Source organism: Chionomys nivalis, chromosome 19, assembly GCF_950005125.1.
Source record: "Chionomys nivalis chromosome 19, mChiNiv1.1, whole genome shotgun sequence".
In the NCBI taxonomy this organism is placed as follows: domain Eukaryota; kingdom Metazoa; phylum Chordata; class Mammalia; order Rodentia; family Cricetidae; genus Chionomys; species Chionomys nivalis.
In genome coordinates this window covers 33,498,827-33,515,130 of record NC_080104.1, presented here as the reverse complement: position 1 = coordinate 33,515,130, position 16,304 = coordinate 33,498,827, and the positions used below count along the sequence as shown (strand labels likewise).

At 42.2% G+C, this 16,304-nt stretch overlaps 1 protein-coding gene across 1 annotated transcript in view; it reads left to right on the top strand.

Moving 5' to 3' along the window:
- The window catches only part of Lonrf2 (LON peptidase N-terminal domain and ring finger 2), a 34,660-nt gene that overhangs the window by 6,183 nt on the left and 12,173 nt on the right, over nt 1-16,304 (top strand). The window contains exons 2-9 of the mRNA XM_057751413.1: nt 6,394-6,512; nt 9,092-9,214; nt 10,151-10,303; nt 11,048-11,252; nt 11,606-11,699; nt 12,498-12,612; nt 14,245-14,366; nt 15,039-15,197. Of these exons, the coding sequence (XP_057607396.1) occupies nt 6,394-6,512; nt 9,092-9,214; nt 10,151-10,303; nt 11,048-11,252; nt 11,606-11,699; nt 12,498-12,612; nt 14,245-14,366; nt 15,039-15,197 (1,090 nt within the window). The remainder of the gene's footprint in view (nt 1-6,393; nt 6,513-9,091; nt 9,215-10,150; nt 10,304-11,047; nt 11,253-11,605; nt 11,700-12,497; nt 12,613-14,244; nt 14,367-15,038; nt 15,198-16,304) is intronic.

Sequence of the window (16,304 nt, the reverse complement as noted above, 5' to 3'; positions counted from 1 at the left end):
GAATCTGGGAGGTAGCACAAAGCTGGGATGAGCGATAAACATTGTGTGGCGAATGTGTGTCTTGGGTGTGGTAAAAATACTGGAAGTAATACTGATAGCCTTTTATGTTGCATTCGATTGAGTAACCAGCAAAAGGATTAATAGGTGAAATGTAAAAGCTCTAGTGAGATAGCAGATATTTGACCCATTCAAAATATAGAGGACCCCAGGTGGCTCAGCAGGTAAAAGACATCAAAATCTGAGTTCTAGTCCCAGAAACCACCTGAACATAAAAGGAGAGGACTAACCACAAAGTCAGTCGCCTCCACAGCAAGGCAACCCCTCCCCACCCCCAGTCTAAACACACAATAAAATTTTAGAAGTGAAAAACAAAGTAACGGAGAACAAATGAGACACCCAGAAAGGTGACGATTTGCTTCAGCGTTAAGTGATCTGAATATCCCTCTAGAATGGTGACAGGCTGGACTAAATGAAGCATGACTGTGTGGTGCCCCCAGAAGAAGAAGAAGAAGAAGAAGAAGAAGAAGAAGAAGAAGAAGAAGAAGAAGAAGAAGAAGAAGGAAGAAGGAAGAAGGAAGAAGGAAGAAGGAAGAAGGAAGAAGGAAGAAGGAAGAAGGAAGAAGGAAGAAGGAAGAAGGAAGAAGGAAGAAGGAAGAAGGAAGAAGGAAGAAGAAGCAACAGCGTATAAAGACTGAGAGTGCTCTGATGTGTATTAAGAGGGATGGAGATATCTAGGATCTATGATCTGGTTAAACAGAAAACATAAAAGCAGCGCTCCCGAGCATTCTGAATCTAATGAGTATGTAAGCACACACACCAAGAATATAAGGTGATAGAAATACACTTTTGTTTTAAAGAATTTAAACAAAACTTTTAGTAATTGATAAAACATGAATAGAAAAGTAGTTAAGAATCCATGTTGGAATAGATACATTGGCATTTTTATTTCATAGTGTTGGACCCTAAAGCCCACTTTCCAAGGAGGGGGTCACCCCAAGAGACCACTCTCACACTGCAGTTGCTGCAAAAAGCAAGAGGAATTTTATTTACTGCCATGACAGGGCCCCTCAGCCTCGGGAGGAGAAGGACCCTGAGTGGCTGTTACAGGCTACTTTTAAAGGAAAAAAACCGCAGAAGCAAAGAGGGAGTCCAGGAGTCGCTTGTCAACTATTGTGACTAGCTCATTTAATGGTCAGCTAACTATAATTGATCAATGCCATGGCGGCTGCTGGGTTGGTTGAGCAAGGAGAAACACTTGCAGGTCATCTGCTGGTCGTTTTTCCCCAGTTCTAGGGCCTGAGTTTATTGAAGAAAAACTGCAAAGGGGATAGAGAGTTCCAGGGGAAAGTACTCAAAGTTCCAGTGCATGCGTGGGTGATTATCAGGTTCCTGGTTCCGGGGCGAGGGGCAGTAATGCTGAGATGCCCAGAGTCTTTCAATAGGTGTTACTACATGGAGTACCCACAGAATATATCACTTGTTTGAATTCACAGGACCTGTTGCTGTGTAGGCCAATGCCTAGGTTAGACTATAAAATAAATGCAATAAATTAAAAGGTTGAAATCAAACAGAGGTGTTACTCGAACACTAAAGGAAAATTAAGCAATGGGTAAGTAGGCAGTCGCCGATATTTGGAAACAAAGCAATGCATGTTTAACGTTAACATGTAACGTGTCTTAGTCTGTCTTCTGCCGCCATAACAAAATACCACAAACTGGCCAATTTATAAAAGAAAGACACTGATTTCACTTAGTTGTGAAGGCTGAGAAATCCAGTATCAGAGGTTCTTGCTCTGCTGTAGCAGAGGGAATTGTAAAACAAGACACAGCAGGGAGCACAGAGCTTGCTTAGATGTCCTAACTAACCTGCCCTTGTGTTAGCCTCTTTAGCCTGTCCATGCGAGCAAAGCCCTCTGGCCTGATCTCTTCATTCAGCCCCATCTCTTAATACTCCTTAACAATACAGCAGAATTTCTGTGTACACCTGGGGAGCTTTCAACCACACTGTTACCAACAGGTCAGATAAAAAAATCACAATTAAAAACCAGGAAACATTTGTCCTGAATGGTAATGAGAACACTGTACTGAGCTGGTGAGATGACACGGTGGGTAGGATCACTTGTGCACAGACCTACTTTGATCCTCCGTTCTTACAGGGTCTCAGGAGAAAGTTCCTAAGAGTTGTTATCTGCCATCCACATGTGCACTGTGATACCCACATTCACTAACTGATTAGTTAGAAAACATGTGTTGCAATACATTGGCTCCTAAACACTACTGCAGTGGTACCCAGTCATGTTGGCATCAACTGCCAGTGACCGTCAGAGTGGTGGTCACTCTTACCAGGGGTCTGCCAAGTGGGAAAGCACAAAGGGAGCATCTTCAGTCCTGGGTATGTCCTGGGTGGTCACTGCAGGTTACACGAATAAATGTCCAAAATACACACGGAAGACATGGAGTCTCTTCATGCGGGGCTCAAGAGTGCAGGATTTTCAAGACAAAACACATAGTTACATCAGTGTCCAGGAGGGAGGAGGGGGGTCAGAACAACATCTGCCTTTTTTGCAGGGCTTAATGGTATTTTCCAGACACTACATGGCAATTATTTCTAATTTTCACTTCCACGTAGTTATTTTAGTTTTAGCCTGCACAGACATCAGCTATTCTGGTTAATATGTCTAGACCATGTTCGAGGTCATGGACAGTCTCACAGAAAGTATTACCAATGTGGATGTGGCTATTGGGGTGGCAGGCAGAGGAATGCCACGAAATAAAGTCAGGGCAAGATGGCATCTCCATTTCACATGTATGAGCATGTTGTGCCACCAGACGCCAGAAGAGGGCATCAGATCCCCCTAGAACTGGAGTTGCAGATGGTTGTGAACTACCGTGTGGGTGCTGGCAATTGAACCCAGGTCCTCTAGAAGAGCAGCAGTGCTCTCAGCTACTGAGCCATCTCCCCAGGCCTTTTTGAAGTCAAGAATGGGAGGGGGGAGATGTGTGGGTCTGTGGATTAAATCCCTACTGGGGGGAGAGGATGCGGATTTGCTGTCAATACTTTTGCAACATGAGAGTGAAGGGACATGGGGGCTGGAAATACAACAGTCAAAGAAATCTAATTATCTGTGTATGATACGGCTGTGTGGGAAACTCAAGAGAACCAGTTGGCAAACCATCGGGATCCATGAGAAACTCATGTAGTGAGCACAGGGTATGAAGTCCATGAATGACTTGTCTTTGAAGCTCAGTTTGCAATTCCAGTAGCTTCTTTTGTTTAGATCTCTCAAAACCTCCAAAGGGAAGATATCAAAACGCACGTAACTGCAGTTAAGGAACTTTTACCTCATCTTTCAGGTAGAAGTTGTTAGTCTGCGGTTCTATTTCCCATATAATGACACACTTTTAAAAGAGGCAGATCCTCTGAGAATTAAGAATAATTTTCTTCCAGGCAGTGAAAAGTCTCCTTTTAAAATACGTTTGTTCATTTTTTTCTTATACTCACTGAATACAATGAATGCCAAAGTTAGCCATATGTACATGGAAGAATTAATAAAGCTGAGAATGATATTAGTGAAGTTGGAGGGGACATGGGGTGTATATGATCTTATTTCACCGTATACATGTATGAAATTCTCAAAAATAAAGAAAGCATATATTTTTTAAAAAAAATAATCATACACTCGGAGCAGGAGAGATGACTCAGAAGTTAAGAGCACTGGCTGCTCTTGCAGAGGACCTGGGTTTGATTTCCAGAGTGCACATGGCAGTGCACAACCGTCTGTAACTACAGTTGCAGAGGATTTGATGCCCAGTTGTGACCTCTGAGGGCACCAAGCATGCATGCGGTGCACAGACTTACATGTACGCAAATCACCCATACACACACAATAAAACGTTTTTAAAGATCACACACTTATGAGCTCTGTCAGTGCCTCTCAGTCTGGATGTACATTTTCAAAGATGGAACATCTAAGATCTCATTATGGATCATAGCTAACAGATGGACATATTCACTTGATGGTGTGGATGGGAGAGCTTTGAGCCTTAAGGGAAATATTCTCCCTTTACCAAAACATTTCATAATAGGCCTGTGTTACCAGAGACGAACAAGAGAGTGACAAGACTTTCCCTGGGGAGATGTAACACACACCAAAACACAGATACAGTCAAAGTTCAAATCGTAGAACCAATGAGTTTTACTTAAAGGAGGCGTTACTTACAGTAGCAGAAATAACTCAAAGACAGGTGGAACACGAAAGCCCACACTAGCTTGGGTGACATCTCATAAAAACTGGATATTTATACTATACTGTACAACTCGAAGGCAGCTCCAGGTGGCTCTGTCTACATCTCTTCCTGGCAGCTTGACTAGTTTCTGATCCTTCCAGGCTTCTTGGCTGATTCCTGTTTCTTGCTTGCAGCTTGGCTCATCTGAGAGTCATCATAGCTTGTCTGAGAGTTCTGGCAGCTTGGCTCTCAGCAGTCTTTATTGTTTACTATTGAGAGGGAGGGGTTAGCGAGTCTTGCCAGTTTCAGGAACTTCCTGAAGATATTTTGTGTTGTTTACCTTGTCTTAAAAATTACAACAGGGTGTTTCAGTCACAGTTCAGTGAGAAACAATTGCTGTTATGTTTTGATTTGTTTCAGTTAAAAAAAAAAACCCAAAACCTTGTGAATATCTTCCTGTGGCTCCTGCTCCCCATTGCCCCACCCTTTCCCTGCCACGCCTCTCAATAGCATGTGTCCATAACACATTTTTTTTTGCAGCTTACCATGCCTTCAGCTCTGTCTTGCATGAGTTTTTCCCTGCACATTTGCTTGGTTATCTACATAAACTAATAGGAAGCCTGCTGACCTTTGCAAAGGCCCAGGTGAGACTTTTGAGGTCAAAGTCAGGGTTTCAAGGCAATCCACAGCTGTGTTCAGGAAGAGAGAAAGGAATATGTCTAAGTGCTCAGCATAGTTATCAACGGGAAAGGGCAGCTGCTAGGATCCTGAGAAGATGGGGGTGGAGTGAGCAGAGTCCAGAGGTGGAGTTTCAGCTTTTGGAGGCTCTGGCCTCTTCGAGTTTCCACGGCACCCTGCCACATCAGCACTTGGTATGTGCTATGTGACATCCCACAGAGAGAATCACTCCTGGACTTCTCTGAGAGCTGTGTTTGACTGTAATGTCACAGGAATGGTCATCAGTGTATCTTCTGTGTGAGGAACATGGGGAGGAGAGTTGAGAAGGTTCTGAGGTATATATAATACAGTTGCATAGGTGAATTGGCATGCACATGGTTAGGTAGGGAAAAAGTTATGTTTTACTCTTCTGATCCAGTTTCTTGCTGTGTGGCACGTGTGTATGCATGTGTTGCTGTGTGTGCATAGTGTCAGTGCGTGTGAATGTGGAGGCCGGAAGCTGGTGTCAGGTGTTTTTCTCAATTGCTCTCTACCTTAGTTTTCATCCATGGCCTCTTACTGAGCCTGGAGCTCCATTTTGGCTGTATTTGGTGGACTGGAGAGCCTCCTGCCTTTGCTTCTCCAGTGTTGTGATGCAGGAATGCTCCACTGTACCTTGTGACTTCGGTGCTGGGGTTCAGACTGAGGTCCCAGTGCTTGGGTGGCAAGCGCTTGACTGACCGAGCCATCACCCCCTCCCTCTCTATTAGGTCTTAAAGCATGGATTTCTTAGTGTGCTTCCCATGAAATGTATTTCATATGTCCCTTTTAAATACCTACTTTTACACATGAATTTCTGCAGTCCAAAAGAGCTGAATCTATAAGTGTTTCACGTTTTATAAAGGCTCTCTTTTTTTTATATTTATTTATTTATTTATTTATTTATTTATTTATTTATTATGTATACAATATTCTGTCTGTGTGCATGTCTGCAGGTCAGAAGAGGGCACCAGACCTCCTTACAGATGGTTGTGAGCCACCATGTGGTTGCTGGGAATTGAACTCAGGACCTTTGGAAGAGCAAGCAGTGCTCTTAACCGCTGAGCCATCTCTCCAGCCCCTCTCTTTCTCTTTTTGAGTGTCTTCCAATTCTAATTTAAAAATTCAAAGTCTGAAATACCCCCCAAACCCAAAACTCAGATTTGAAAGCTTTTTGGATTCAGATTACTGGATTACAGGATTACTTGATTTGTTATTGGAGATTGTTCTAGTGTGCTTGAAGGATTAATGTTATTTTTCCCTGATGTGTTTTGAAGACTAGTTAAACTTATTTCTGTTTTCCTGAAAGGAACTCTGTGAATTGTATTCATCTACCCAGTGAACTCAACATGTGATCACTGGGAGTTGTTTTATGTTTGTCTTTGTGCTAATTTCCCAATTTAATATTTTAATATCAGAAAGCAGTGTATCTTTAAAATGCAGTCACTTATATCTCTCCCCTGTCTTTCAGCCCCCAATGACAGCTCACTCCTGCTTCTGCGAGCTGAGATATATCTAACCACAAAGAACTATGAGCAAGCCCTGCAGGATGCCGATACGGTCTGTCAGAGGGAGCCTCTCCTGACTAAGGTGATTTATGCTTCTTCATTGGCTTTGGAAAGAATCCATTTGATTAAGGTTATGGTGTATGTACGGGTGTGTGTGTGTATGTGTGTGTGTCTATGTGTGAGGGTGTGTGTACGTGCATATGCGTGTGTGTGTGTGTATGTGAGTAGGCATATGTGTGTGGGGGTGCACATTCCTGTGTATGAGAGTGTATGTATGCATGTGAGCGGGGGAGTCTGCATACAAGGTGTATGCATGTGTGTGTTTGTGCCATTGCACTCACCTATATAAGTACATGTAGAAGCCAGAGGTTGACATTGCAGTGTCTTCCCCAATTGCTTCTCCGCCTTATGTTTGGATTCAGGGTCTCTCAGTGAACCGCTGGGATCCGTCTGAGTGTGTCACCCTCCCAGCTGTTTTCACATGGCTGGTTGGGATCAGAACTCAAGTCCCATGGCTTGAGCATATAGGAAACCTCAAATCCCACTCCCACGGTGACACACTTCCTCCAACAAAGCCACACCTCCTACTTGTGCCCCTCCCTGTGAGTTTATGGGGGCCAGTTACAGTCACACCACCACAGTCGGAAGCATTCATTTCAGATGCCTGCAGTGAACAAGAAGCCATGCAGAATTAACTCAAACCACAACCAATCTGCTGCTTAGGCCCAGAGTTGTTAAGGAAGTCTTGAAAGTGACAAGAAAACGTGCCATATAGGGAAATAGCAAGATGGATGGTTAACATCTCGAGACATCACGGAGGCCAGTCAACATGGGAGCAGCATATTCAAAGTAGGAAGAGATGTCAGCGTGCCTGCAAAGCAAGACCCACAATACAGTATCCACAAGAAATTCACTTTAAATGTGAAGACGTGAGCATGTTTAAATGACTGTAAAAATGTATTATGAAAGCATAAAGTATGCAAAAATTAAATGGCCATATTACTCTCCAAGACTATCAGTAGAAACTTAAGGAATACTTTAGAGACTTAGGAGAAGATGTCATCTCACCCTAACTGGCACTTGGAGGACAATGTATTAACTATAGCGTACATATCTTTTTCAATATATGTTGGATTCAGTGTGCATTAAACAGCGTCAAGATTCAAAATATTGAAGTCTTCAAATGAATGTTCTCTCAATGCAGCTTATTTCTTAAGCAGTCCTCTGGACAGAGAAGAAATCAAAAGAGAACTGTCAAATATTTAAAATTAATGATAAAAATATTATACATTTAATTTCTTAAATGTACTTAAAGTCATTCTTAGAGGGAAATTTATATTATTATCATCTCCTATTAAAGATCAAAGGTCCCAGATCAGTGATCATTTAAAGTTAATGATAAAATACATTGTACGTTTGTTTTCTTAGATACAGTTAAAGTCATTCTTAGAAAGAAATTTATAGTATCATCATCTCCTATTAAAGGACGAAGATCCAAAATCTAGTTTCTATCCTAAGATTAAAGCTAGATCAAGAAGAGCAAATTCAAACCAAAATGAGAGACTGGAAAGATGATTCAGTGGTTAAGAAGGCTTGCTACTCTTCCAGACAACTTGAGTTTGGCCATGGTGAGTGGCTCACAACTGCCTTCAATTCTAGCTCAGGGGCATCCACCATCTTCCTCTGGCCTCAGCAGAAACCTGCGTACAGGTGACATAGACACTCAGAGAGTCACACACAGACACAGAAATAAAAATAAATCTTAAATAAAAGCGAGGTGAACAAAAGAAAGGAAATAAATGTAAGATCAATGGCCAACAAATGGGACCAGAAAGTACACACTACAAAAGCAAGAATTTGGTGAGTAGGTCTTCACCAAACATTTGAAACTCCTGATCATCAAAAGATATTGGTGCAGAGATGGAAATTAAACACAAATTAGGAACAGATAAGACTGCATGATAAGGGGAAGTTGTACTCAGCATATGTGAAGTGATCTTGCCAATTCAGTAAGAATCCACACAACTGGTTAAATGGTTAAGGAATTTGAACAGTATTTTACTAAAAAAGACATGAAAATATCAAAGAAACATAAAAAAGTGCACTGCCTCTTTAGTCCCAACACCTTCTTCTGACCTCTAAGGTCACCTGTACCTGTGGCGCACACACACACACACACACACACATGAACACATTTAAGCAAATGATGATTGCTGGTATATAGAAATTGTAACTGTTTTGCTGTCATAATTTATAGTATATTTTGAATTCAGATTAATTCACGTGTATACCTGGCTTTGATCTTTTGTTCAAGATAGCTTTAAGAGTAATGATAAATATATTATAAATCTAATTTCTTAGCTATTCAACAGTTTTTTGTAAATTATATGGATTTCTTAAGTATCATAAACAATAAAATTAGGTTGATAGGTTCCATTTCTTTCTTAGCATGTCCTCTAGAACTTCTTTGGGCACAAGCCTCAGTTACAGTGATCAATGCATTCTGATTGTAGACGTATTTATTAAACAGTGAATCTTGTCTTAAGAACTGTTTCCATTCACCTAATCTGAAGATGTAGCAAACCATTCTAACACATTTTCCGGGGCTTGATGTCTCCAGATGTAGATAATCTTGCTGTGTTTGTCTTTGGGCAAATCCAGGGGCACCGTATAAAAGCTCAGATTCTTTCTGGATTGGGAAGAAGCAAAGAAGGGCTGAAGGAATTTATCTACTGCCTTGCTTTAAATCCTGGATGTAAGTCAGCAAGGAAAGAAACACAGAAGGTATGCGTTCTCGTGAATGACTTCCTCCTGCTGGTGTTATGTGTGGCTTTGTGTCGTGCCGGGAGCCCTTGCCTCGAAGAGCAACACGTGTGATTTCAAATGCCCACAATAGAGCAGTTAGCGACACCATAGTCATACGCGCCATGTTTGATGACTGACCTCTAATTAGATAGATATGCAGCAGAATGTCTGCTGAGGTGATGTACACATGCCTCAGTTGTGCTGAGAGGCTGACAGTGAGGCCAGGTTGCAGCACTCGGCTGTGGAGACAGAGTGTTGATCCTAGGGAGAGTTCTGCCCCACACACTGACCTGGGATGTGCAGCAACGCTTCACCAGCGTGGTCCAGAAGGTACTGAGTCACACTTACTTTAGGAATCGATCCTAGCCGAATGCCTAGACAGGACTCACCTGGTCTTTATGTAGCATTTCCAGGGACTAGAAGTTTATGGTTTGCTTTTGTCAGTGTTCCCTGTTTGAACACGGTTTAACTCACGCGGCGACTGACTGCCTGCACTATGATCTCTGCTGATGAGCGCATTCTGCTTTGTGCTACAGTGGAACATGGGTCAGTTTTTCCTCCCACGGTTGTATGAACCCGCCTTAGGGACTTAAAGACAGCTTGCTTTCTTTGAGGCATGCTTTTCACGCAGAGAAGGGTCTCTGGGTTCCCTCCTCTGGGCACATTCCCGTATTTTACCATTGGTAAGATGGGTGGAAATGGGCTAGAATCTACAGTTCTTAACACATTGTGTATAGTTTCAAAATGTTAGTATTTTAAGAGATTAGTGGCTGGAATACATTGGTTGTTCTTTGCCATTTCTTTACAGACCTGTTTGGCTTGTGTTGACTCTGAACCTCTAAAATATGTTAGAGATCCCCCCACACTACCCAGTGGATTTTTACAACGTGTTTTCTCTTCTTGAAAAATTTACAGGTAATATGTGAGGTGTTCTTTTCAGCTTCAGAAAGTGAGCATCAGAATTCGACAGCTTCTACCCAAAGTGGACCAGAGGCCCACTGTGATGGCCAGATGAATCCCCAGTGTCCTGTGGAAGAAGGCAGGAACGCTAATACGGGCAGTCCTGAGGTGTGGATTGCATGTGTCTGCCGCTGGGTGACGTTACTCTTTGGCAGTTCCTGGGGCATCATGGATCCTATGACTAGATGTTCATTTAAAGCTTTTAAATGAAGTGGGCAGAACTAACGCAACAGCACAGATGGGAGCCCCGGAGCCCCTCCAAACTGTTTGGGAACACCTCCAAAACATCAGGAGACCTCATATTATTTTGTCTTGGGGAAAAAAAGAAAGCAGAGACAGATCTGGACATGTGATATATAATGTATACATGGATGTATAGGTTGTAGGTTTGAAGATTGGTCTTCTTGGAAAGAAATTATCCCGTGTTCTACCACGAGAAGTGTAAAGCACATCTGATTACCTGATTGACAAAGCCAGTCAGGTTCGAAAGCACGGGCACTCTCTTTTCCTCAGAAATTGATTTTGTGTGTGTAGAGACTAGGGGTAACCATTGGGTGTCATCTTCTCTTGCTCCCACTTACGTTCTGAGACAGGACCTCTCGCTGACCCTGGAGCATGCTGTTTCAGCTGGCCTGGCTGTCTCCCCTCACACGTGACAGACATGCCCAGCTTTTGCAAACAGATGCAAACCCAAGGCTCCAAGGCTCCAAACCCAAGGCTCACGCTTGTACAATAAGTACTTTCCCCACAGCCCTTTCCAGAGAGTTTTAAGAAGGCTTACTGCATGTCGGCTTCCTTTGTTTTGTTTCCCGTGGCTCTTCAATATCCAGGATTCTCTTTCTTTCTCAATAGAATCCATCTGAGAAGTCTGATGCAGTCAAGAAGGAAATCGGTTCTTCGGTTTTGTATTTTATTATGGGCCTACACCGTGAAGAGGACAAAAAGGCTTTGGAAAGTGTCTTTCCAGCAGCACCGAACAGCACTTTAAAGAGACAGCTCCCAAGTGACACAGAAGATGAGTGTGACGGGAACACCCCCGAGAAAGTTCCCAAGAAAGGTCAGCTAAGTGTTGCTTGCCATGATATTCTGAAATCAAAAGAGTAGAGTGTTAGTTAGTACTCTGATGAATTTGTAAAAGATCTTAACACAGTAAAATCCATACAGAAATGAGTATACCAGCTTTTTTTTTTTTTTTTTTTTTTTTTTTTTTGCGAATTTTGCTGGGGCTTTATAGTGAGGAAGAGAACAAACACTTGGATTCACACTGCCTTGGTCAATTCTTGTAAGAATTTTACTTCAGCATCATTTATTAACACTGATATTGAAACATTGTGTCCAGAAGAAATACGTTTGTCATAGGGTGTTTCTCAGAAGTTTGGATGTTTGTTACAACATTTGAAAATTTTTCAGATGTGGATTCCTCACCTCAGGGGAACATGAACTCTCTGGAGGAGCCAGAGTTCACGATTGACCTGGCTGACTTTGAGTGTGCTCTGTGTATGAGGTGAGCTGGATAGAATTCATATAGGTCTTTAAAAAAGTGAGTGTTTGTGAATTCTATAACCGCATGCAAGAACTGCTGTTGAAGATGCACATATACACCTAGATATGCGTGTGTGTGTGTGTAAGTGTGTATGAGTGTGTAAGTGTATGTGTGTGTATAAGTGTGTGTAAGTGTGTGTGTGAGTGTGTATGTGTGTGTTAATATGAGTTACTACTGCTATGATAAAACACCATGACCAAAAACAGTTTTGGGGAGGAAAAGGTTTATTTGGCTTACACTTCAACATCCGTAGTCTGTCAATGAAGGAAGCCAGGACAGGAATTCAAACAGGGCAGGAACCTTGAAGCAGGAGCTGGTACAGAGGCCGTGGAACGGTGCTGCTTACTGGCTTGCTCCCCATGACTTGCTCAGCCTGATTATTTTTAGAACCCAGGATCACCACCCCAGGGGTGGCCTCACCCACAATCAACTGGTCCCTCCTACATCATTCATTAATTTAAAAAATGCTCTAACGGCTTGCCTATAGCCCAATCTTATAAAGACATTTTTCTCAATTAGGGTTTCCTCTTCTTAGATGACTGTAGCTGGTGTCAAAATAACTTAAAATTATCCAGCATAATATATATCAGTAATAATTGATTTATTTTCTAAAAGTTTAGCAAGGATGTACAAGAGAAGTGGATACAAGTGACCCCCACAGCTGGATGGAAACTGCATAGGGCATCCTTTGAAGCAGGTGGCTTTTTTGAACGTCTGTTCTGGATATATCCTGGTGGAAACCCATGATCTTCTTTCTAGGTTGCTCTTTGAACCTGTCACTACGCCCTGCGGACACACATTTTGCCTGAAATGCCTCGAGCGCTGCCTTGACCATGCTCCGCACTGCCCACTGTGCAAAGACAAGCTTTCAGAAGTAAGCGGTTTGTGAAATCAAAAGGCCCTTCTTGTGCTTTGATAAATATTTCATGCTTCTCTTCTACCGTCTACTTGTTAAAAATCAGACTTTTTTTTAAAAAAAATCTAATATGGGTCATTTCCCACCTCTTTCGTCAGCCAGAACATATAAGGAAGCATTAGATGCAGAAGTAGCCAAATAAAGTAATTTTCAGGTATAAATCATTGAGTTAGATTGAAAAGAGCTCTCAGGATATACGGATATATATTCATACCAAACTGTTTGACATACTGTGATACACTCACGTGTCCGGGTTGCTCCACTCGGCTGTCCAGTCTCTTTTTTGCTCTTTCCAGTCATCAGTCGCTACTGCCTTTGGTCTGAAACCAAAGCCAGTAAAATGTAGTGTATAAATGGAAATTATTTATTGATATTTAACTCAAATCAAAACTCTGGAGTCCACTTATACTGAGCGTGTAGATAAGGTCGATGAAATGCATAGCATTGCAGAGCTGTGTGCTGGCTCTGTTCTCACTGGTAACCTCTGTTTTAATTATCTTCCAGAAGAAACATGCAGTTTCTAGATAACATGCTTTCTCTTTTCCTTTCTCGCCCTCTTGCGCACACTGAAGCATACTCCTAGGCTAAATTAACTTTTCAAAAGTCTGACATGGCAGGAGAGGATATTAAAATGAAATAAAATTGAACTTAGACAGCAATGAGGACACTAAGAGAGACTTACATAGATCTAATCTACGTGGGAAGTAGAAAAAGACAAGATCCCCTGAGTTAATTGGGAGCATGGGGACCTTAGGGGAGGGTTGAAGTGGGGAGGGGGGAGGCAGGGAGGAGAGCAGAGAAAAATGTAGAGCTCAATAAAAATCAATAAAAAAAAACAACCACACACATATAATAAAAAAGAAAACAAGTATAACTTTTTAATTTGTTGCCAAAGCATGTTAAAATATGTCATCACCATTAAAACCTCTCTAAAACGTGTGTACACACTTGCCTTATGTTGCATGATGCACTTGCATTATTAAATTGCATTCACATTGCAGATTTTTAGACTTTTCAGGGGTCGCAGGATAGTTATCAGTGCTGTGCTGTGCCTTATGTTCTGAGTGTACGTGGCAGTTCACTAGGGAGCTCCTCCGTGGTCTTCCCCATGCTAGTATCGTCTCCCTTGTTCTCTGATGCACCCTTGTTTCCAGGATCTAGGGACCTGAGGACGGCTCCCTACGTTCATGAGAACAAAAGCTGGCCTCTGTGACCGTTTGTAACACAAGCCTTTTGCTTGTACTTTTCCCGCTGTCTCACGAGGGCTGGGTGAAGAAGCAAAACCTGTACATCATGTACGTGGATGAAAATGTCACAGTAATACCCATCGCTCGGTGTGCTGACCAAACAATCATAATGGAATGAAAAATCCAGGAACATCCTGGACGTTCGCTAAATATAAGCCCCTTGAGGACAAAAACTTCAAGTGTCCAGTTTTTATTGTATTGCCAGGGAGCACTAGACACCCAAACAGCAAATGCCCGGTAACCCCTTTCTCACATGTACAGAACAAGAGCCAGCTCGGTGCTTGATCATTGTCCTGTAGGAGTAATTGCCATTTGGTATTATTTAATATACCTTTTATTACAGTTGTTGGCAACCAGAAACTTTAATGTGACTGTTCTGGCTGAAGAACTGATACTCCGGTACTTACCAGATGAGCTGTCTGAAAGGAAGAGGATTCACGATGAAGAAATGTTGGAACTATCGGAGTAAGTGATTCTATCACATGAAGTCGGTCTTTGGTGCAGAATAATGAGGACAATCTTCATTGACACCTTATCTTAGATTTTGTTTTGTTTTTTTTTTCAAAACAGATTTTTTTTGGCCTTTAAATAGAAAAAGTTAGTTGGAAAATATTTGTGGGTATATAAGTGTAAGTCATAAGAAATATTTCAAAATCTATTTTGTTTGAAAGTTGCATATTTGTTTTCTGTATCTGAACATCTTTCTAAATGGAAAAGCAAACACCAGAACAGGAAGCAGGATTGTGACTCATGGAAATTTCCTCTCTCCAGCTGGTTAAAGTGTGTGTTTCCATGTAGACCCGGTCGATCCTCCACGTCTTAAGTAAAACTTGATGCCTTTGTCTACTGTGTACTTTTTGCTCTGTGCAATATTTTAAGTATAATACAAAGCTGTATGTTTTACAAGTACAGTGCTATAACACGGGATGCTCTAAAATCGTCAAACATGACATTAAAGAGGACAGACTGGGCTGAAAACTGGCTGAGTGGAGACGTCATCACACACTTAGCCCTGAGTCAGGCTCAGACATTGTTCCGCTGGCTGCTCTGGTTGCTATAGCAACTGCTCGCTTCTGTTCTGAGCTTCTGTTCTGAACAGCTTACGCATCGAAGCTAACATTTCCCCTTGCTCTGCAGTCTGACCCGAGATGTGCCCATCTTTGTGTGTGCCATGGCCTTCCCCACGGTTTCCTGCCCTCTCCATGTCTTTGAGCCCCGCTATCGGCTCATGATAAGAAGATGCATGGAAACCGGCACCAAGCGATTTGGCATGTGTTTGTCTTCAGAGAATGCAGGGTAAGAAGCAGCGTCTCAAGGCTCCTGATTAAGGGCAAACTTCCTCTTCGTCCTGAAGAGCAATTAAAGGTGACACCTGGAAATCGTTAGTCGTTCAGATTGCTTTTCAAAAAGTATAAGCTCATGGTTTTTGGTTTTATGCAAACCAGGTTTTTACTTATTTTTTTTAAAGATTTATTTATTTTTATATACATTGGTATATTGCCTGCATGTGTGTCTGTGTGACTGTGTCCTCAGGTCCTCTGGAGCTGGAGTTACAGACAGTTGTGAGCTGCGATGTGGGTGCTAGGAATTGAACCCAGGTCCTTTGGAAGAATAGCCTGTGTTCTTAACCACCTGTTTTCACTTCTTATTGCTTCACCTCAGCTGTCTGGAGAGGATGTTGCGAGGCAGCGGGCTGCTGGGGCTTGATTTCAGGACTTGAATCCCTTCTTGTCATGAGAGGTTTTTCCAGTGCATCGTGGCCATGACCTTGATGTTGTCGTAGCCAAATGGCAGCTGGTGGTAATGCACCCTAGAGGATTCTGGAGGGAAAAAAGCCACCTCCTGTATGCTGTCACCTGCTGTGAAGGAGGGCAGGACACATAGTCTGTCCGTGTGCCTGGGAGGAAGAGGAGAATGTGTTTTAAGAACCACTCAACAGATCCTACCATAAACACCCAGGGGTAAATCAATTTTTAAGAGAATACACATGTATGAAAAAAAAATCCTAAAACTTGACCGATTCATATCTATGAAGCTGTACCTGAAAGGCCAGCGTTAGTGGATGCTAAGACTCAATTTCCATAGGAGGACATTTCTATACAGCTCCTTCATTTCATTCATACCCCAAAAGTATTTTATTTATCCGTTTTAGAATCAGCGTGACAGCAAAGGACCAGATAGTTTTGAACAAATCAAATGGCCAGAAAGAAGGACAGTCCCCCCCATATCAGAATTCTAAGCTGCAGTCAGCAGAGCTGTGGAGATCAGATCTGCTCAAATATGAACTCCAGATTCATATATAATTGCATGAAGGAGAGAGAACACCAGTTAAAGCTGCCAATCAAAATAGTGGGCAGTCTAAGTAGGACAGCAAATGCCTCTTCCCTTCTTTATGTTATTATG